Raw genomic sequence first — 20650 nt, 5'->3', positions numbered from 1 at the left:
AGCAGGCACTCAACTGATTTTTGTTGACCAGCTGGATGGCTGCCTTAACTAGGAGCTCCTGCCCCTAAGCCAGAGAAGATTGGACCAGAAGTGGACATCTACCCCAGTCTGGCTGATCAGATTTCTTCTCCTGTGGATGTGGCATTAGGTGTTCTCTGTGGTCTGGGCTGGGGGTATAGAAACCTCCTGTAGTTGGCTTTGGCTGGTTAAAGCAAGAGGACTAATAGGAAGGTCACTTGAGGCAGCCCATGGAATCTGGGGGGAAGTTACCAAACCCCAGAGGAAGTAGAGCCTTCCAGGGACTTTCCTCCAAGACGTTCCAGTGTCTTTCCTGTCCAAACGTCCAGATCCTGGGAGAGGTTATCTATTCTGCCCAGCTTTAGTCAAATGCTGACAGGAGGCTGTCTGCTCTCATTTGCCCCAGGACAAAATCAAACTCTAATTAACAGCATGTTTTGTGTAACCATCACAGAATCTACCCAATGAGGTTGGAACTATTAGCCCCAATTTATAGATGAGGAAACTGAGGCTTAAGAGTAGTGAAGAAGCTTTCCTAGTGGCACATGGCTAGAAGGATCTGGAATGAAGCAGACAGGCAGATACAAGACCCAAGAGATCATGTGACCCACTGAGATGGGACCTGAATACAGCTCCTGTTTGCATTCGGGTTCTCAGGACCTGGGGTTCCCGGCTGTGTATCTTGCCCATTTTCCATATCTCTGTCGCTTTCCAGAAAATGTCTTTTTATCCTAAGCTAGTGTGTGTGGGTTCCTTGCATCAAAAAGAATTCTCAAACAGTGGTATGCTGGGGTGGCTCGTGGGAACTGTTACAAATTCAGGAATTGTCAGCCGGTTGTTCAATCATCTGGAGCTTGAAATTGACACGGTAGGAGCACCATGGAACTGGCTAAAGTTACTTACCATGGATTTTATTTTATTCCAGAGAGCTACTGTATTTTATTTTCACCAGCACACCACAGATCCTGAGGCAATGCAGAGGCAGAGAAAACCAGGGAGCAGGAGCCATTGAATGGAAAAGACCAGAAGAGACAGGAGTCACTGCGGCCCTGTGCAAATGTTCTTAGAGTCCCTTGTATCTATTTCACAGACACTGTGTTGTCCTGGCGCCAGCCCATGCGGCTGCTGAGTCTCAGAACTGAAATGGCCTCAACAGCCCAGAAGTTGCTATTTCCTCCCTTCCTCCCCTCAGAAGCACAGCCAAGATTGGTCAGAGTTTATTGGAATCATAATAAGAGGAAAGTTCCAGATGTCTGGCATCGGTTGGGGTCCATCTGTCCTCTGTCCAAGATGGAGTGGGTGGCACTTGGGCAATCAGTCCCCCATGGGCAGCCACAGGGCCTTGGTCCGTGCTGCCTGCAGCCCCAGCTCTGGGCCTGCCCCCTCGGCGTCCTGATCCCAGGCCCGTGGGCAGCCTCTGTTCACCCACACTGGCTTGAGGTTTCCTGCTGAGGCCCATTCCACAAACTGGGAGCCCTGGCGTGGGGAGATGGGGGTGGGTGGGGTGGTGGTCAGCATTTCCATTGGCTTGGTTGCTAAGCAGCTGCTTCCTTGGCAACAAGGACTATTATTGAGGAGGGGCCTAAAGGCTTGCCTAGGCTCTGTGGCTAGAATGTTCAGCTCCTAAAAAGCAAACCTTCCAGATGCTGAGGGAAACAAGGTTGACCTTTACGGCCATGGAACTTCTTCCCCTTTAACAGCCCACACTCAAAGGAATGGGGCCCGAAGTTATTGTTGACAAGGAGTTCCCATCTGTTACCATCAGGAGGTTTAAGAGGGTGGACTGTAGGCTTCTGACACTGTTGCTAGGGTGTGGTCCTTAGCAATGGGTTGTCCAATGAGATTAGGTCCTTGGGCTAGGCAGGATCTCAGGCCCTTGTTGCTAAGGAGATCCTCTTCCTTAGCAACCAGGGCTGTAAAGGGGCAGGATCTCAGAACGTGGTTGCCAAGGAGTTTCTCCCCCTTAGCAATGGGTGTTCTAAGGGGGTGCAGCCATGTCCCCGGAAAAGGAAGAGTTTGTTGGTGAAGTTTAAGACACTGGAGATGGCAAAACAAAAGGTACCTGGGCAGATCCGAAATACCACAGGGCCTGGATGTCCTGGTGCAAGGCCAGGCAGCGGGTCAGGTGGTCCCGGTCTCCTGTCACCACATTCACCAGGCCCCCTGGCAACAAGGTGGCCATATCCTAGGGGATGGGACAGTGGGTCATCCACGGTTGGGAGGGAGTCAGAGACCCCCAGGGCTGTCGGGGAGGGTGAGGAATGGGCAAATGGGAGTGGCCATGGGGGTCCTGGAAGGAATGGGAGTGGGGTCATGACTGGTGAAGGCTCACAGTCTGGAGAGAACCATCACTGGGTCTATGAGGAGTGAAGCTTTTGTGCCAGGATGCAGGTTACCATGGTTACCAAGGGGGTGGGGTGAGAGCTGAGCTCCTGCAGGTCTTGGGGCATCTTTCATCCATCTGCTGCTCCACAGGCTGCTGGAGCAGCAGCAGGCAGGCAGGGGACTGTACCTGGCAGACCTCCAAGGCAGGGATGGGACAGGCCCCGCTGGGCACCAAGACCACAGTGTTGCCGTGGGCCAGAGCAGGGGCCAGCAGAGACACGAAGGCAAGCAGGGGCCACTCCTCCGGGCACACAATAGCCAGCACGCCCACAGGTTCCTGCAGCCGAAGCACAGGGCCTTTCAGCCCTGCCACCTGCAGGGACAGGCAGGAGGTCAAGGGCGGGGCAGGGGAGCCTGACTGCCCTCCTTTGGTCTCCTCTATCACCCACCCTTTTTCTCCTCTCATCCCCAACTTTGCTTCCTCATAACAACTCCAATCATAATAAAAACCAGGTGATATTTCAGAGCATAGACTCTGGGGCCAGGTGCTGGGTTCACATCAGCTGTGTGACCTTGGGTGAGTCACTTAACCTCTCTGGGCCTCAGTTTCCCATCTTTAAAATGAGGATAATAATAGTGCCTACCTCAGAGATTTGCTGTTAAGATAGAATAAGTTAATATGTGTAGAGGTCTCGAAGTCTAGCCTACAGGTTTGTGTGTGTGTGTGTGTGTGTGTTTAATTAATTAATTAATTAATTTTGGGCTGCACTGGGTTTTTGTTGTTGTGCACGGGCCTTCTCTAGTTGCAGAGAGTGGGGGCTACTCTTCGTTGTGGTGCACGGGTTTCTTCCTGCGGTGGCTTCTCTTGTTGTGGAGCACGGGCTCTAGGCACACGGGCTTCAGTAGTTGTGGCACACGGGCTTAGCTGCTCCTCGGCATGTGGGATCTTCCTGGACCAGGGCTCGAACTTGTGTCCCCTGCATTGGCAGGTGGATTCTTAACCACTGCGCCACTAGGGAAGTCCCTCATGGTCGTTTGGCTTGCATTTCTCCAATGACTAATGATGCGGAGCATTCTTCCATGTGCTTATTGGCCATCCATAAGCGAACATTTTCTGAGCTCTTGGCTACACGTCAGACATTAAATGCTCGGCTCACTTAGTTTTCATAACAGCTCCTCAAGGTTGGTACCACTGTATAATTGTATATCATTTATGGAGGAAGCCCAGGTCAAATGACTAGCTATCTTTCCATTATCTTTCTATTATCTCTATCCCTGAGTGTGCCCATGCCATTGCTTGAGTCACTGAATCCTCACGCTTTCTTCACTGGACCCACCATATGTTCCAGACCAATCTACTATCTATATTTAGCTGCATATTATATATATGATCAAAACAAAAGTCACACCAAACAATATTCTGTGCAATGCACTCTGTATCTTCTATCCTGTTCTCTTTTGTTAAAAAAGAAACAAGAACAAAAATACCAAAGCAGGGCTATGACCCACTAAATTGGTTTTATGGCCCAGTAATAGGTCACTAACAACAATCTGAAACACGACTCTATGAGGTGGGCTGCATACCCATTATACAGAGGATGAAATCAAGGTGTAGAGAGGTGAGGCCACTGGGGCCTGGACCCCCAGTCTGGCTCATTCCGGAGCCCCTCCTCTGACGCCACTCCAGACTGCCTGCCCTGTCTGCCGGCCCGCAGACCCCTCTCACCTGCAGGGTGCAGCCTTGGGTCTGGACGCGGGCCCCCCATGCCCGAAGCCGCCTCACGCTCAGCTCCACCTCTGCCTTGGCGAGCTTGAGCTCCACTCCATGCCTCTCCAGCCTCGAGACCAGGGTGGACTCTTGGCGTTGCAGCGCGGCCGCCAGGGCCCACAGTAGGGCTGCTCGGGCCCCTGGCGACTGGCCCACCCAGCTGTGGGTGGACAGGGCACATTGTGGGTTGGTTTCCTCATCCTGGCTCTTTCCAGGTGCCCCACCTCTGTCCACAGCTCCTACTCTGGGGGGTCCAGGCCCCATAGCCCATCTGCCCAGGGAGGAGAGTGAGGGGCCAGACCCACATCCCGTCAGCCCTGGGAGCTCAGACTCCACAGCCCACAGTCCTCGGGGTCCAGACCCCATGTCCCATCAGCATCAGCCTAGTCCTGGGGTTTCAGACTCCCCTCTCTGACACCCCACGACCCCTGGGCTATCTCATGTGACGCCTCCATTCCTTACCCAGGGGCAGCCTGGTGAGCAGCCTCCACGGCACCTCGGATATCCTTGGCTCCACCCTCAGCCACGTAGCCATGGAGATTGCCCTGCGAATCCCGGATGGGCCTGGAGCTCCGGGCCCCAGGAGCCTGGAAACGGCCTCCCACAAAGAGCCCATAGGGGGGTGCTGGGCTGGAGTAGGGTGAGGTGTGAGGGTGGGTGCTGGGGCAGGGACTGCTCAGACCCCATCCCCACCCCACTGGATGGACCACTCGAGCTCCCATGAGCCTCTGTGGGACCCCACATTCCTGGCCCCCTGAGGCTCCGGGAGAGCACAGACCTTCATTTAGCAGAACTGAGACTCTCATCAGGCCTGGCGGGTGGCGGTGAGCCGTGAGACCCAGAATGAAATTCTCAGCAGGACTCAGGGACCCCCTGATGGTTCTCAAGAACCTCCCTCCAGTCCATGGAGGAGCCTGCCACAATTTCCCCTCTCCCCTTCCACACTCCAGGAATTCTGAGAGTTGTGGTCCCTAGAACAGCTCACCTAAGCCCTGTTTCAGGCCCAGCTGGTAGGGTGGAGGGAACAGCAAGGCCAAAGGTGTCATAGTTCAGATTCTCCGACAGGTAGGGCAGGCGGGTAGGGGTCCCTGAGGGCCGCAGATACTCATACAGACCCTGAGAGAGGGACAGTGTCAAGAGAACGTGAGAAGGGCACAAGGTGGATGAAGGGGTGGTGATGGGCAGGGAGGGGTGCACTCACATCTGGCCCCCCGTGCCAGGAAGACCCACTCTCCTTGCAGCCACCTGTTGGCACTGCAGGGTCTCTGAGGCCGTGGGCATTGATCCAGACTGTGCCCATCTGGAGCCTGTGGGGAGGAGGGGACATCAGAGAGAAATGCACAAACTTGAGGTGAGGAGGGCTAGTCAGAGAGGCGGGGAGAGACCCAGAGAGAGGGGAAGACATCGGGACTGAAGCTGGGGCCATCCCAGCAGAGCCCCCTGTGTGCCCAGCGGGTGTGAACTGACCCGTAGGCCAGCTCCAGGGCCTGCCCCAGTCTCTCGCTCCATACGCTGGCACTGCCTCCTCGGGGCGTCCAGTTGGCCAAGGCCAGCGCCTCCTTAGCAGTACGGAAAGGGGAGGCCACGACCAGAGGCCACGGCACCTGGAAGGGGTGACAAGGGAGCTCAGGAGGCCTGGCCAGCCCCTCCCTCCAACACCCCACCCACAAGGAGTCCAGCCTACAGCAGTCAGCAGCCCCCAGACCCAGTCCAAATGGTCACTCCGGTGGCCTCTGTGCTGTGCCGCCCATGTCCGGCTGAGGATGGGTGGATGGCCTAGGGTCTCTGAGACCCTGAGGGGCTTACCTCTGCCTGGGTACATGGAGAGGCTGGAGGGAGGTCAGAGATCAAGGATGGGGGAAAGAATGGGCTTTCTGGAGGCATACTGCCAGCCTGGAAGACCTAGGGAGACAGGGAAGTAGATCTGCAAGTTCACTCCAGTCCTCTCCTCCCCTGGGATCCAGGAGTCTGGACCCCAGACCCCTCCTCCCTCAGACCCAGGAGTCCAGCCTGCAGACCCTCCTTGCTCACACCCCAGAGTCCAGGCCCCCAGACCCATCCCTCCCCAGACCCAGGAGTCAGATCTTGAGGTCCCTCCTCCCCCGGCACCCCAGAGTCTGCGCCCAGGCTCACCTGTGCACCCTGGCTCTGGGCCTCGCGCACATAGCGCTGTGCCAGGTCACGTGCAGCAGCTCCCCGGGCCCCCATGTCCACGGCTCCGTCTAGCCCTCGGCCACCGCGAAGCCGCCCCATCCGCGCCTGGAGCCGCCTCATTGTCTCATCCCACACAGACTCCTGGATGAGGAGTCTGAGTCCCCCCTGTTAGGAAAATGGGGGATAGGGTGGGCAAACTCGGAGCCTACGTGGGTGGGTCACATCCCCCCAGAGGGCCAAGCCTGGGGAACATATGTGCACAGATCAGAGGAGGGTCAGGGAGAAGTGGCCGAGGACCAGGAGACTCCCTGAGGCCCCAAACCTCAGGGAGGATGTGGAGTTACAGGAAGCTGGTGATGCAGAGTGAAGAGAGACGCTGGAAAACTAGGACATGGACACTCAGAAAAATGAAGAGCCCCCGAGCCTGGAAGCCCAGGAGAGCCGGGAACGTGGAGATTCAGAAACTCGAGAGGATGAGGACCTTTACACACGATGGTCTACAGATAAGAGTTTGGAGACACAAAGAACTGAAAATTAAAACGAATGAAGGGACTTCCCTTGTGGTCCAGTGGTTAAGACTCCGCGCTCCCCACGCATGGGGCCCGGATTCCATCCCTGGTCAGGGATCTAGATCCCACATGCGTGCCGCAACTAAGAGTTCACATGCCACAACTAAAAGACCCTGCATGCCACAATTAAGATCCCACACATGGCAACTAAGACCCAGCACAGCCAAATAAATTAATTTAAAAAATAAATAAATAAAATGAATGAAGTCATGGGGCCCCAGGGTCTGGAGACAGACACGCCCAGCCCCCAGGTCTCACCGGGCTGCAGTCAGACCAGGCTGCATCCACGACGCCCTCCACGGCCGAATCCACATCCGCCGTCTCCATCAGTAGCAGCAGCGACTCAGCCCCCAGTGCCAGGCCCAGCTCGGGACCCTGGCCCGCCAGGGCCCGCCGTAGGGCACGGCCATCCTATGGGATCCACGCAGGGGTCAGCAGCGGGGAGGGGCATTCCAGCCCCCCAGCTGTGTCCAGACACCCTCCCACCCCTGAAGATACCTCGATGGCTCCACAGAAGGCCACCTTCTGGACTCCAGGCTGTGAGGCCAGGACAGGCCCCAGGGAGGCAGGGCCACTGATCACACTGAGGATTCCTGGGAACTGGCCTAGCTCCCCTGCCAGCTGGGCCACAAGGAGGGGCGTCGGAGAGGCCGGGGGCACGAGGACCACCACAGTGCAGCCTGGGGGAGGCAGGCAGCTCAAGGACCCTGGAGTCCAGACCCCCAGCCCCCTTCTCCCTCAGACCCCGGAGTCCCAACCCCCAGCCAATCATTTACCCACAGCCAGGGCAGGGCAAATCCTCCACATCATCTCAAGGAAGCAGAATGTGGGTGGCAAGATGAGACCAATCACTCCTGCAAGAACAAATGAGACTGGCGCAGGCACTGCTGGATGGTGAGGGAGGAGGGGGCTGGGGGCTGGGACTCCTGCTCCTCACCCAGGGGCTCCCAGCCTGCCAGCGCCTCCTCCTGGGTGTGTGCCTGGACTGCATGGTGCTGGAGCAGCTGCTGGGCCAGAGGGACATCCCTGTCTCGAACTTCTCGAATGGCCCGTCCAGTAACCAGGGACTCCAGGGTCCACAGCAGCCGCTGGTGCTTCTGGATCATCTTGGCCAGCCTGTGGAGCAAGCAGGGGGGATGGTCATTTTTTTCTTTTTTCCTTTTCCTTGGCTGCCCGCACGGCTTGAGGGATCTTAGTTCCCCGACCAGGGATCGAACCTGTGCCCCATGCAGTGGAAGTGCAGAATCCTAGCCACTGGACCGTCAGGGAAGTCCTGGAATGGTCATTTCCCACTGCCCCTTGGCCTGATAGAGTCCTGGAACACGCCCTGTGTATACCTGAAGTACAATCCCCAGGAACCCCTGGGGCATCTGCACTATTTACCAGTGGTGGAGGGCACCAAAGATGTATGGGAAATGTAGTCTGGTAAACACTCAAAACCTTAGGGTGCTGTGTAAGGATCTTGGCCACCTGTAACCCCCAAATGCGCTAGGAAATGAAAGCTTAGCCTTTAAGTTCAATTGTTCTTTGGGAAATGGAATCTTTGTCTCTAACTTCCCCAAGAATGTGCTGGAAAACAGTTTCAAGAGCTTCACCAGCCCCAGTGAGCTGTTGAGAAATGGCACCCGGGTGAGTTCCAAAGGGTATGCTGGGAAACAGGCTTTGTCATTTCTAGTCCCAGCGAACAGTGAGACATGGATGTTTTAGCTGCTAAAGGCTCAAAGGCATGCTGGGAATATGAGTCTTAGCAGCCAGTGAATTCAGTGGGATATTGGGAAATACATAGTCTTTATTCTCAAATCCTTCTCCGTCTCCTGGGGTCCACACCTCAAGTGCATCACCTGGTCAGATGCTGGGCCCGAACGGCTCCAGGTTGTGTGCTCCAGTTCTCCAGCGAGGTCCTGGCAGCCTCCACGGCTTCTGCCACATCCTCCGTCTGTGCCTGGAGGCAACTGGCCAAGTGCTCTCCTGGGGAGATGAATGGGGGGAACCCAGTTGGGAGGTGGGGGGAACCCGTGTCAGAACTGGAGGGGGCTGACATTTCTGGAGCCCAGGAGCGCCCCAAAGCAGTAAAGCTGGTCCCCCTACCCCACACAGGGTCTCAGTTTTGTCATCTGACAAATGGGGATAAATCTACATAGGTCTTTGCTCTGACTGCCTCCCACAGGCAAGGAAGGGATTTTAGGAGACAGTGACTTCAAAAGTGTTCACAGCGGGCTTCCCTGGTGGCGCAGTGGTTGAGGGTCTGCCTGCCGATGCAGGGGACACGGGTTCGTGCCCCGGTCTGGGAAGATCCCACATGCCGCGGAGTGGCTGGGCCCGTGAGCCATGGCCGCTGAGCCTGCGCGTCCGGAGCCTGTGCTCCGCAACGGGAGAGGCCACGACACTGAGAGGCCCGTGTACCGCAAAAAAAAAAAAAAAAAAAAAGTGTCCACAGGGACCTGGAACCATAATTAGGAGGACTGTTATCAAGAGGAGCCAGAAATCTCAGGCTTCTTCTCCCACCAGCTGCTCCCTGCTCTCAGGGCCCTGAGCAGAGAGAATGGTATATTGTTGGTGGGTACACCTGGGGCCATAGACACCTCTTTCTCACGACTGGGGGACACTGCATACCTGTGATGGGATCCCGGCAAGGCACCGAACTCCTGTGTTCAGGCTTCAACCACCGTCCGTTAACATAGTGACCCAAGTGCCGGTCCTGGGTGTCCAGCCAGGCCTGGGGGAGGTGGAGAGAGTTCAGAAAGGGGTCTGAGAGGCAGCTGGAGAAGCTCTATCCCTACCCAGAGTCCTCTGGGAAGAGAATACCCGCCCCCTTTGCCCCATCAGTTATTTTCCCGTGTAGGAGGAAAATACACATAAACATAAAAAATACATAACATGAAATTCACCATTTTAAAGTGTAAATTCGGGGCATTTTCTAACAATACATTCACAGTGTTGTGCAACCATCTCCACTATGTAGTTCCAGAACATCAGAATTCCCTGGTGGTCCAGTGGTTAGGACTCCACGCTTCCCCTGCAGGAGGCCCAGGTTCAATCCCTGGTCGCGGAACTAAGATCCCACGTGGCGAGCAGCGCGGCCAAAGAAAAAAATCCAGAACATTTCCATCACCCCAAAAGGAAACTCCATACCCATTAAGAGCTCACCCTCCCTTCTCCCCTGCCCCCAAGTCCTGGCAGCCACTAATCTGCTCTCTGCCTCTATGGACTGGCCTATTCTGGACATTTCATATATAAATGGACTCCTACAATACGTGACTTTCTGTGTCTAGCTTCTGTCACTCAGCTTGGTGTTTTCGAGATTCATCCGCACTGTAGCATGGATCAGAATTTCATTTCTCTTTATGGCTATATGATATTCCATTGTCTGGAGAGACCACATTTTCTCTACCCATTCATCAGCTGATGGGCATTTAGGTTGTTTCTGCCTTTTGGCTATTGTGAATAGTGTTGCTGTGAATGTTCACGTACAAGTCTTTCTTCGAATACGTCTTTACTTCTTTGGGGCATATTATCTCAGAGTGGAGCTGCGGGTCATATAGCAATGCTCTGAGTAATTCATGGCAGAACCACCAAACTGTTTTCCACAGCAGCTGCATCATTTTACATTCTCACCAGCAACATATGAGGGATGTCCTATTGACTTTTACATATGGAGAATGTGAACAAAGGATTAATAAAACTTGTTCTTCTCCATGGAAGAGAATAGAAATGACTTTCTATTTCCCTGGAAATCTGATACAATTCAGCTATATTTCTAGACAGTATTGACCCCCGACTGGTCCACTGCACCTGGACTGGGAAAACTGGGAATATACCATAAATATCCAGTGGGAAGCCAGAACTCTGGGGCTTCCTGGGGTGCGCTGCATTCTTGTGATGGGCAGTTTCCTTGCCAGGACCCTTGCAATGCCCATGAGACTGTATCACGTGCTCTTTGGGAGGTGGGGCTTTTAAGCCAGGTGACTCCCATACCTTCCCACGTGCGACGGTGTTCCCTCCCACCTCAGCTGTCGTCACTCGGGAAGGATGTGACCCCTCCTGAAGACACAGACCTGATGCTGCCTTGCCAAGTGCAGTTTATTTGGTTGTGAAGTGCCTAACTGAGCCCAAGGTAGGGAGTCCCTGGAGCCTGGGGCCACATGGCCTGGGTTTGAATCATGGCTCTGAAACTTCCTTGTTGTGCAGCCTTAGCCTGGGTCTTAAAATACCCTGGTCTCAGCTAACCCATCTGGAAGATGGAGATAATCACAGTCTCTCCCTATTTCACAGGACAGTGATGAGAATTAAATGGATCTATATGAGTCATAGGCTCAGAACAGCACTTACTTAAGACTTCCTATTAATTTTATTGCATTTCATTCTCCCTGCCTGGTTCCTGTTTCTTTCTCTCCCTGTCTTCCCTAAATCCTTTCTAAATACAAGACATCCTTTCCACTTTTTCCTTCTGCAAACTGGTTTTTGTTGTTGTTGGTTTTGGCCGCTGGCTTGCGGGATCTTAGTTCCCCGATCAGGGATTGAACCCGGGCCACCTGCAGTGAAAGCGAGGAGTCCTAACCACTGGACCGCCAGGGAATTCCCCAAACTGTTTTCTCTTAGCATCCCCGATGCCTTAGTCTCCTGATTTTTCTCTTACCCTACCAACTAGGCCTCCTCATTTTTCTTTAAAGTAAAAAAAAACTTTTTTTTTTGGCTGTGCTGGGTCTTCACCGGGGCGTGTGGGCTTCTTCGCTGTGGGCTTCTCTCTAGTTGCGGCGCACGAGTGCGGTTGCCCTGAGGCATGTGGCATCCTAGTTCCCCGACCAGGGTTGAACTCGCGTCCCCTGCATTGGCAGGCGGATTCTTAACCACTGGATCACCAGGGAAGCCCCCCAAATTTTTAAGTAAAAATTCATAAGTTTCTAATTCAAAGATGCTCCCTCCGCCGGAAAGACACATTTTTGAAATAGCTGGGCATATATGAACATGGGCTGGGCACTAGATAATATTAAAGACTGACTGTTAATGTTAAAACGGCCTGGTGGTTATGTTACAAAATGAGTCCTTACCTGTTAGAAATGAAGATTCAAATACTTATGGTAAAATAACGTGACAACTGGGTTTTAAATCACTCCAGGAAAAAAAAGAGAAAACAAAGAGATACAACATTGGATGAAATGTTGATGACTGTTGACACTGAGGGATGGGTGAATGGGAGTTCATAATTTAAGTGCTCTGGGTAACTTTGCAAAATTTCCCCCCCAAAGAAAAACAGAACCCAGAAAGAATGTTCCACAGGGTCCTGGCAGGCCACCCTGGTGTGAGAAGAGGGCCCTGGTGGAGACTGGGAACTCATGACTTGTCTAAAAAGACAGTTAGCTATTGGATCCAGATAGTCTTTGTGAGGGAATGTAAGCCAAAGGTTGCCAAACTTTGGAATTTTATTTTCAAGAGAAGCTGGAATCCCGGATGTTTACATGAAATTAGTTGTCCACTAATTCACATTTTTAAAAATAAAGTTCAGGCCAAAGAAAACATGTTTGTTGGTTGAGTCTGGCCCACAGATTTTAAGACTGAGCTGGGGGGCGGGGGGGCGGGGATGGGGGGCATGGGCTCTGGAATCCCAGGGCTCAGGTTCAAATCTCATTTTCACATTTTTTAAGATGTGTTGACTGTTGGCTAATTACTTACCTCTTTAAGCTTCTGTCTGCTATTACTAAAGTAATGACAGCAATCCCCTCTCACAGCTGTTTTGGGGATTAAATGAGATCACGCTGAACACAGAGGCTGGCACATAGAAAGCACCCAATAAATATAAGCTATTATCACATTATTGCTATTTCAGGATAGTCCATCTCTAACCAACCTCCAAGTGTGGGAATTCTCTATACTCCATCCCAGATCCTCTTATCTGAGTCTACACTATAGTTCTAGATAATCTCATTATTCCCACCATTCAATTATCTTTTTACTGTGAGGTCCCTGTCTCTAGGCCTGAGGCTCAGGCACAAGTAGTATTTGACTCCTGCACAAGGCCCAAGGCTTTCCCTCTCATCATCACCATGTGATAACCAAGCCCATAGTCTTTCCCAACCTTTCTGCCACCCTACTCCTCCTGGGTTCACCATGGGGGAGGGGGGACAGAGACAGCCAGACCCAGACCCGAGGCATTGTCCTTGCCCTCTCAAGACCCCAAACCCTGTTCCTCCTGCATCTCTGCCTCACCTCTTCTCCAGCTCTACAGTCCGCACCAGGCTCTGGTCTCATCTTCTTCCACGTGGACCACTGTTCTAACCTCCCCTTTCCCTCCAGAGAAGCCCAAGCTTCTCACACCTAGGTGCTAGAGGGCCCTGTGAGATCAGGATGGCTCCATGGGGGAATTCTGAGGGGGCTGGGCAACTATACAAAATCCGAGGCACCGAAGTTATACGTGGGAACCCCAAGATCGTTCTGGGGGACCCCGAGGGATTACGGGAGTCTTAGGGAAGTTCTGAAGTACACGGAGGGATCACGGGAGCCCCACGGGGTTATTCTGCGGGGTTGACGGTAATTACAGGAAGTTCTGATGTATTCTGGGATTCCGAGAGTTCCCGAGATGATAGGAATCCCACAAGTATTGACGTGACCCTGAGGACTCACGGGGGCTCCGCGGAGGTCTCCGGACGACCAAGGGAGCCCCCCCAGGAATTCCGAGGGACCCGGGAGCCATAGGATATTCTGAGGAATCACGGGAAGTCTACGCGGGTTCTGAGGGTCCTCAGAAGATCACGAGTGCCCCACAGGAATTCTGAGTCCCAGGGGATCACAGGAAGCTGTGAGGCGGCCCTGAAGAATCACAGAAGCCCCTCGGGGGATTCTGCAGAATAGGAGAAGCTCCACCGTGACTTTTGGACCGTGGCAAACGACAGCCACTAGGGCTCGCGAGAACAGACTAAAGGGCTAACAGGCAGCAACCGTAAGGGCTCTAGCGAACGTCCTCCGGGGTGGATCCTAAGGAGTGGCGGGAATCACGGGAGCTGAGAGGGGCGGAGCTGCTGAGCTGCCGCGGTGGATCACGGGAGTCCGCGCTCAAAACGGGGCCCGGGGGACTAGGAAGGGGGATGGGCAGCGCCGGCCGGGCAAGCCCTCACCAATGCGCATGCGTGGCTCTCCGGCACCGGTCCGTATTCCAGCGTGGTGAAGATCTCGCAGGCGCGGGATCCTGCGCGCGTCGCAGCCATCACGCTCCCAGGCCGCGCTTTCCACGGACTGCTGGACTCTCTCCCCAAGGGAACCTCGAGGTCTGAAGGGCGGCACCGCCCCCTCCAGTCCAAAGGGCGGGGCTACAGGAGATAGAGCGTAACCCCGCCTTAGGACCCGGTGACTCCGCTTATAGGTCTGCGCCGGGAAGTGTAGTTTGGAGCATGCGCATTCCTCAAAGCTGGGGGAGTGGGGAACGAAAATATGGATGCCTTCAAATAGGTACGAGGCCTCCAGATTTAGAAGAGTGGCCGTATTGGCGTCCTCCCACCACCCTGTTCATATTGGAGACCGAAAATGCAGCTTTTAGCCCGAAATATCTTTACTCGAGAATCTAATCTACCTCTGGGGACGAGGTGATTGTTCAGAGATCAGAAGGGAGTCCTTTAGGATGGACACTGAACTTAAGGTTTTAAAAGTGTGCCAGCTTTGCCCAGTAACCTGGCCAGATGTGGTCGTAGGGAAGGAGCGGAAGTGTGGCTTTTATCCACATCGGAAGTGTGGCGTTTAGTGGCTCTCTGGATTAGTTTTGATTGGTTGAGGTGAAGGGCGTGGCTTCAGATTTAGACTAGATTGTTCTGTGATTGGTACCGAATGCGGTTGCAGGATAGTTGAAGGAGCGTTGGGGTAGTCGGAAGTGTGGCCTACCCAAGTTCCTGGTTACGCAGAGACCAGAAGAGTGGCTCTCATTTAAACACTCGGCACATAGGGCTTAGAGGGCATCTAGAGACATTGGCTCCCAAGAGATTTGATGCAGTATCTGACCTGAGTGAAACTGTAGTCTCAGGCCAGATTATTAGATTTTCGTACAGAATTGTGGGTGTCGGGAGTCGGTTGAGGGCCCGGGAGCAGGCCTCAGAGTTCGGATCCAACCGAAGGTCGTTGCTGAGGACGCCTAGGTCTCTTCCCCAGGGCCATGGCCGACTTGAAGCTGCTGGTACCGGAGCTAAACGAGGCAGAGACGATGAGCGCTGAGACGGCGCGTTTCGAGGAGCTGCTGCTGCAGGTGCGGACTGAACGGACTCCTGGGTCCCTGAGGATTTGGGGGGGAGAGAGAGAGAGAGAGAGAGAGAGAGAGAGAGAGAGAGAGAGAGAGAGAGAGAGAGAGAGAGAGAGAGAGAGAGAGAGAGAGAGAGAGAGTGTGTGTGTGTGTGTGTGTGTGTGTGTGTGTGTGTGTGTGTGTGTGTGTGTGTGTGTGTGTGTGTGTGTGTGTGTGTGTGTGTGTGTGTGTGTACTCAGAAACGGGACTATAGTTCCCAGAATGCACTGGCGGCGGGGGGGAGCAACAGGGCCGACGGGAGTTGTAGTTGCTTAACTACTACTACTGCTAGCTGTTCGCTAGTCTCTGGAAGACATGGGAGTGGGATCAGGGTTGTCCTTCGGGTTCCTCAGAGTAGGAAGGGGACATAGTATGTCTCATGCCCTGCCTAGTTCATATACGTAAAAATTGCTCACTAAACATTTGAGGAACAAATGAGGGGGTTCTGACAGCACAAACGCCAAGCCTGGATGTTGTTTTCTTTCACACAGGCCTCCAAGGAGCTCCAGCAAGCCCAGACAAGCAGACCAGAATCTACACAGATACAACCTCAACCTGGTGAGAAAGACAGAAACCCAAAGAGAGAGGGATAGAGTCCCAGAGAGAGGTGGTCACAGACTGGGGGCAGGGGACATAGGGAAAGGAGAGAGGAAGGAGACACAGTAGTGGTGTATAGAGGCCTTGGGTGATGGGAGTGAACGGAAACCCGGAGAGAGCAAGGAAGGGACTGAGATCCAAAGAGAGGAGGGGTAAGGGGGAGGGATAAATTGGAAGATTGGGATTGACATATACACACTAACATAGATAACTAATAAGAAAATAGATAAAATAGATAACTAATAAGAACCTACTGTATAGCACAGGGAACTCTACTCAGTACTCTGTAATGACCTATATGGGAAAAGAATCTAAAAAAGAGTTATACATACATATATATATATATATATATGTGTGTATGTATAACTGATTCACTTTGCTGTTCAGCAGAAAGTAACAACATTGTAAATCAACTATACTACAATAAAATTTTTTTAAAAAAGAGATGTAGGGTGACTAGGGGGACAGAGACTCAAAGACAGAGAGTCAGAAATCCCAGGGGCAGGAAGGGGAACAGACCCAGAAAATGGAGGACTAATACTCTAGGAGGGGGACAGATCAAAAGAAGGACACTGAGACCCATGCAGAGACAGATGGTCAAGGACAAACCCATTCCTACCAGGTTTCTGCATAAAGACCAACTCATCTGAAGGGAAGGTTTTCATCAACATTTGTCACTCTCCCTCCATCCCTCCTCCTGCTGACTTGACCGAGGATGAGCTGCTTCAAATGCTGGAGGAGGACCAAGCCGGGTTTCGCATCCCCATGAGTCTGGGAGAGCCGCATGCCGAACTGGATGCAAGTCAGTGCCTTGAGAGGACCCAGGAATCTAGCCCCCTCGGTCCTTTCTTCCCTAGAATCCAGGGCCCAGGACCCTCCTCCCTCGGGACCTAGAAACCTGGCACCCCTGTACTGATCCTTTTCCCCATGGCATATCCCTAGCCTCCTGGGCATCCAGAACTCTCACTGGACAGTCCTGGTTCTGCTCACCTGGCCAAGCTGGCACTTCTCCCTGCCCCACCCCAGGGCAAGGGAGGGCTGGGCAGGGGCTCATTAGCTGATTTCCTGGCTCTAAGTCCTCGGCCAGCCCTAACTCATCCCTGTTTTCTCCTCCACCCTCTCCCCTGTCTGTGTCTCTGCCTTGTCTCACCTCTGTCTCTGTGGAGTTTCTGTCTCTATATCCTTGTTTTTTCAACTCACATATGTCCCCTGAAGCCTCCTGGGATGAAGCTTTGGCCAGTGCCCTGGGGAGTAGGGACTTATCAAAACCCAGAACCTGCCCTTGAGAAACTCTCAGTCTTGGGTGAGGATGAAGGAGGCAGATGTGATTTCAATGTGGTGTGACTCTGTGCTGTGCTCAGGGTGGGGTGGGGGGCCTCTTCACTCCCACTGAGGGATCAGGGAAGGCTTCCTGGAGGAGGAGACGTCGAATATAAGATTTCAAGGAACCAGAGCAGTTCATCAGGCCAAGACAGAGAAGAGGGTTCTAGGCAGAGAGGACAGAGGGGTCCAGAGGCCGGAGAGAAATGATTGAATTGATCAGTAATCAAGAGTGATTGGAAGAAATGTAAAGAGATGAGGTTGCTGGAGAAGTGAACTCTCTCCAGGTGGGAGGGGCAGACCCCACAGGGCCTCCAGTGCCAGGCTGAAGGACTCAGTCCTCCCCCTGCGGGTGCTGGGGAGCCTTGGGAGGACTATGAACTGGGGAGGGTCAGGATCAGCTCTGGGACATGGTGGGGAAGGACCAGAGGGGAAGAGACTGGAGCTGGGAGATGAGGCTGGTATGAATCCAGACTGGCAGGTGCGTGTCTTGACTTCTGGGTCTGTGGCTGCTGTTCTTCATTGTGTTTTCCTTGGCTGTGCCTGGGCCGTGGGGTTCCCACCGAGGGCTGGGGTCTCACCCCCTTTCTCTCCCGGCAGAAGGCCAGGGTTGTACCGCCTACGACGTAGCTGTCAACAGCGACTTCTACCGCAGGATGCAGGTTGGGGGCGGGGCTGCAGGGAGGCCTGGGCCGGGGCCTCTCGCTCCATCCCCCAGCCCTCCCACATCTCTTCTCCCTCTTTCACTCCTAGAACAGCGATTTCTTGCGGGAGCTCGTGATCACCATTGCCAGGGAGGGCCTTGAGGACAAATACAGCCTGCCACTAAATCCAGGTGAGGGGCGGGGCCTGGGCCACAGGGAGGAGCCAAACCCGGAGGAGCTTGGGGGCGGCCCCTGGGAGAAGTGGGACTAGTGTGGGCAGGGATTATATTGGCCCCTGGGCTGTGGAGTTCAGGGAGAGGGCTGTGTGAGTCTTGGGAAGGGGGAGAGGGAGGAGACGGGGGATTCCAGATAAGCGGCGGGGTCTTGAGAGCCTCGAGGGGCGGGGCTAAGGCAGGCACGCTTCCTAAAGTCAAGCTTGGGGGTGTGGTCAGATCCCTGGTCTCCTCGGCAGAGGGCGGAGCCTCTCCCATGAGGCTCTGGCAGTGCAAGACCCCCTTCTTCCTCTTGGGGAGGGAGCAAAGGACACCCTGAGCCATGTGACCTTTGATCTTGTGCTCCTTCCCCTCAGAGTGGCGTATATTGAAGAACAGACCTTTCCTGGGCTCTATCTCCCAGCAGAATATCCGCTCCCAGCCGCGTCCTCGGATCCAGGAGCTGGGGAACCTGTACATGCCCGACTCCCCGAGACCTGAGAAAGGGTGGGCATTCAGTGGGCTCCCTATCTCCTGTCTCCCCGACATTCTTTGGAATCTCCCGCCATCCTTCAGGTGTCGGTGTCCTGGGGCTCTGGGAAGCCCGAGGGAGGAGAAGCAGAACTCCCTCTGGGAAGGTGTCCTGAGGCTGCAGAGCTGGGAGGGAGAGAGGAGGGAACAGCGCCGGTAAAGACCCGGCGGCTCTTCTGAGTTCTGGGTCTCCTTCCTCCCCAGCCCTGAGAAGCCTCACCTGAGCCTCTGGCTGGAGGCCCCTGACCTCCTCTTGGCCGAAATTGACCTCCCCAAACTGGTGAGTGCACCCTCCACCAGAGTAGGAGAATGAGGTCTGGAAGGGTGGGGTCTTGGAGGGGAAGTGATGTGGGCTTGTTGTCAGACCTGTGTGAGCCTGGCTAGTGCTGCCCTCTGAGTAGGTTGCCTCCTCTGTCCCATGGGGGCCTCAGGCCCACTTCTGGTGCTGTCCTGAGGTTGCCCAGTGCATCGTAAGTGCTCAGTCATAAACCTGTAATTACTGTGTCCCACCTTTTTCTTGGGAGATGAGACTCTTTAAATATGGTATCCCGACACACGAGAGTTCTCTCACTGGTCTGTGTTCTTATTGTCCTGTTGCTGGGAAGGGAAGGGTGGGCTGATTCCACTGCATCCCCAGGAAGGCGCTCTGGGACTGTCGCTGGAGATCGGGGAGAATCGCCTGGTGATGGGGGGCCCCCAGCAGCTGTACCATCTGGATGCCTACATCCCCCTCCGAATCAGCTGTGATGAGAGCAAGGCAGCCTTCCATCAGAAGAGAAGGGTACCTGGGGGGCTGGGGGTTGTGGGGAACTAGGGACACTCGGGGACCTGGACTCCTGGGTCTGAGGGAGGAGGGGCTGGGGGCCTGGATCCTGGGTCTGAGGGGGGAGGGGGCTGGGGGTCTGGACTCCTGGGTCTGAGGGCCTGGATCCTGGGTCTGAGGGGGGAGGGGGCTGGGGGTCTGGACTCCTGGGTCTGAGGGAGAGGGGCTGGGGGCCTGGATCCTGGGTCTGAGCGGGGAGAGGGCCGGGGGTCTGGACTCCTGGGTCTGAGGGGGGAGGGGCCGGGGGTCTGGATCCTGGGTCTGAGGGAGGAGGGGTTGGGGGCCTGGATCCTGGGTCTGAGGGGGGAGGGGGCTGGGGGTCTGGACTCCTGGGTCTGAGGGAGGAGGGGCTGGGGGCCTGGATCCTGGGTCTGAGCGAGGAGGGGGCTGGGGGTCTGGATCCTGGGTCTGAGCGGGGAGGGGGTTGGGGGCTGGATCCCCAGGTCCTGAACCTCTTCCTCCTTCCTCTCTCTCCTCAGCAATTGATGGTGGCGATGCCCCTTCTGTCCATGCCTTCTTGACTGGGTGTCTTCCTGTGCTTCTACATGGAGGGAAGAGGATGGTGGCTTCCCTAAAATTGAAATAAACGATTTTTGCCTTTGTTCTGGGTCTGGCTAGGAGTAAATGGGGAGTGGGAGGGAAGAGGGACATTGGACTGGAGTCCCATGGAGGTCAGTCCCCCAGCTCAGGCCTCATCCTCTCCCCCGATCCTCTCGCTGGCCTCCTGGCCTCTAGTCTCTCCCCTTGTTAGTCTCTCTCAAGGCCCCAGAGCTGCCCTTGCCCCACTCCTGTTCACAGCCCCTCTTTGGCTCCCCAGCGCCCCTAGGAGAAAGTCCAAGCCTCTCAGCTAGCACTCAATGTTCTGTGCTGTATGGTCGCCTTCATGTTCCCCTTTTTTTTTTTTGCCCACTGCAGGGCACATGGGATCTTAGCTCCCGACCAGGGATCAAACCCATGTCCCCTGCAGTGGAAGTGTGGAGTACTAACCACTGGACCGCCAAGGAAGTCCCCCTTCACGTTCCCTTGTGGTCTCTTCCTCCCAGTCACTCAGGCTAGTCATACTGAGCAGTGTCCTGACCACAGCAGTTTTTTACACCTTTTCTTAGTTTCTGCTGTTCCCCTATTTAGTATCCTTTTCAGTACACCTACCCAGGTCTACTCCAGTACCTCTGGTTGTTTACCCTCACAGGGCACATCTCCTTACTCTACACCCACGCCCTGCCCCGACCCTCCCAGTCATCCCTTTTAGTGAGCTTTTCCTGGGAAGCTTTTCAAACTTAAGACTTTCTTTGATCTTCCCTGGCTGAGTTAGAATCCTCCTCTGGTGGTCCCCAATACCCAGTGATACTCTCATTAGAGCTATGTCCCCTATGGTGTGACAATGCCTGACGCCTAGTAGGAACTCAATAAATATTTGTTGAGTTCACGTATG

The 20650-nt window shown here is 54.4% G+C and overlaps 2 protein-coding genes across 6 annotated transcripts; one reads left to right on the top strand and one right to left on the bottom strand.

The window, feature by feature from the left end:
• Positions 1-1219: 1219 nt before the first annotated feature.
• ALDH16A1 (aldehyde dehydrogenase 16 family member A1) lies at positions 1220-14092 on the bottom strand. Its single transcript, XM_082608162.1, has 17 exons — positions 13944-14092; positions 9448-9550; positions 8676-8802; positions 7772-7950; positions 7611-7688; positions 7333-7514; positions 7093-7245; positions 6245-6430; positions 5918-6013; positions 5579-5715; positions 5313-5418; positions 5097-5227; positions 4574-4741; positions 4070-4271; positions 2531-2716; positions 2081-2203; positions 1220-1494 (listed from the first exon to the last, which is right to left on the bottom strand). The coding sequence occupies exons 1-17, from the start codon at positions 14031-14033 to the stop codon at positions 1333-1335; spliced, it is 2409 nt and encodes an 802-aa protein (XP_082464288.1). The 5' UTR covers positions 14034-14092; the 3' UTR covers positions 1220-1332.
• On the top strand, positions 14012-19820 carry PIH1D1 (PIH1 domain containing 1). Of its 5 annotated transcripts, none has more exons than XM_082608165.1 (10): positions 14012-14093; positions 14965-15058; positions 15583-15649; positions 16311-16490; positions 17609-17670; positions 17762-17843; positions 18242-18371; positions 18600-18675; positions 19033-19176; positions 19698-19820. In XM_082608165.1, the coding sequence occupies exons 2-10, from the start codon at positions 14969-14971 to the stop codon at positions 19737-19739; spliced, it is 873 nt and encodes a 290-aa protein (XP_082464291.1). In that variant the 5' UTR covers positions 14012-14093; positions 14965-14968; the 3' UTR covers positions 19740-19820. The 5 variants fall into 5 exon arrangements, with proteins under 5 accessions (XP_082464291.1, XP_082464292.1, XP_082464293.1 ...); XM_082608166.1 differs by having other exon boundaries at positions 14076-14093; positions 14952-15058; XM_082608167.1 differs by lacking the exon at positions 14012-14093 and adding an exon at positions 14165-14188.
• Positions 19821-20650: the final 830 nt, after the last annotated feature.

The sequence above is a fragment of the Mesoplodon mirus genome, assembly GCF_964341445.2.
Source record: "Mesoplodon mirus genome assembly, chromosome: 19".
Taxonomy (NCBI): Eukaryota; Metazoa; Chordata; class Mammalia; order Artiodactyla; family Ziphiidae; genus Mesoplodon; species Mesoplodon mirus.
This window is presented reverse-complemented; position numbering and strand designations above follow the sequence as displayed.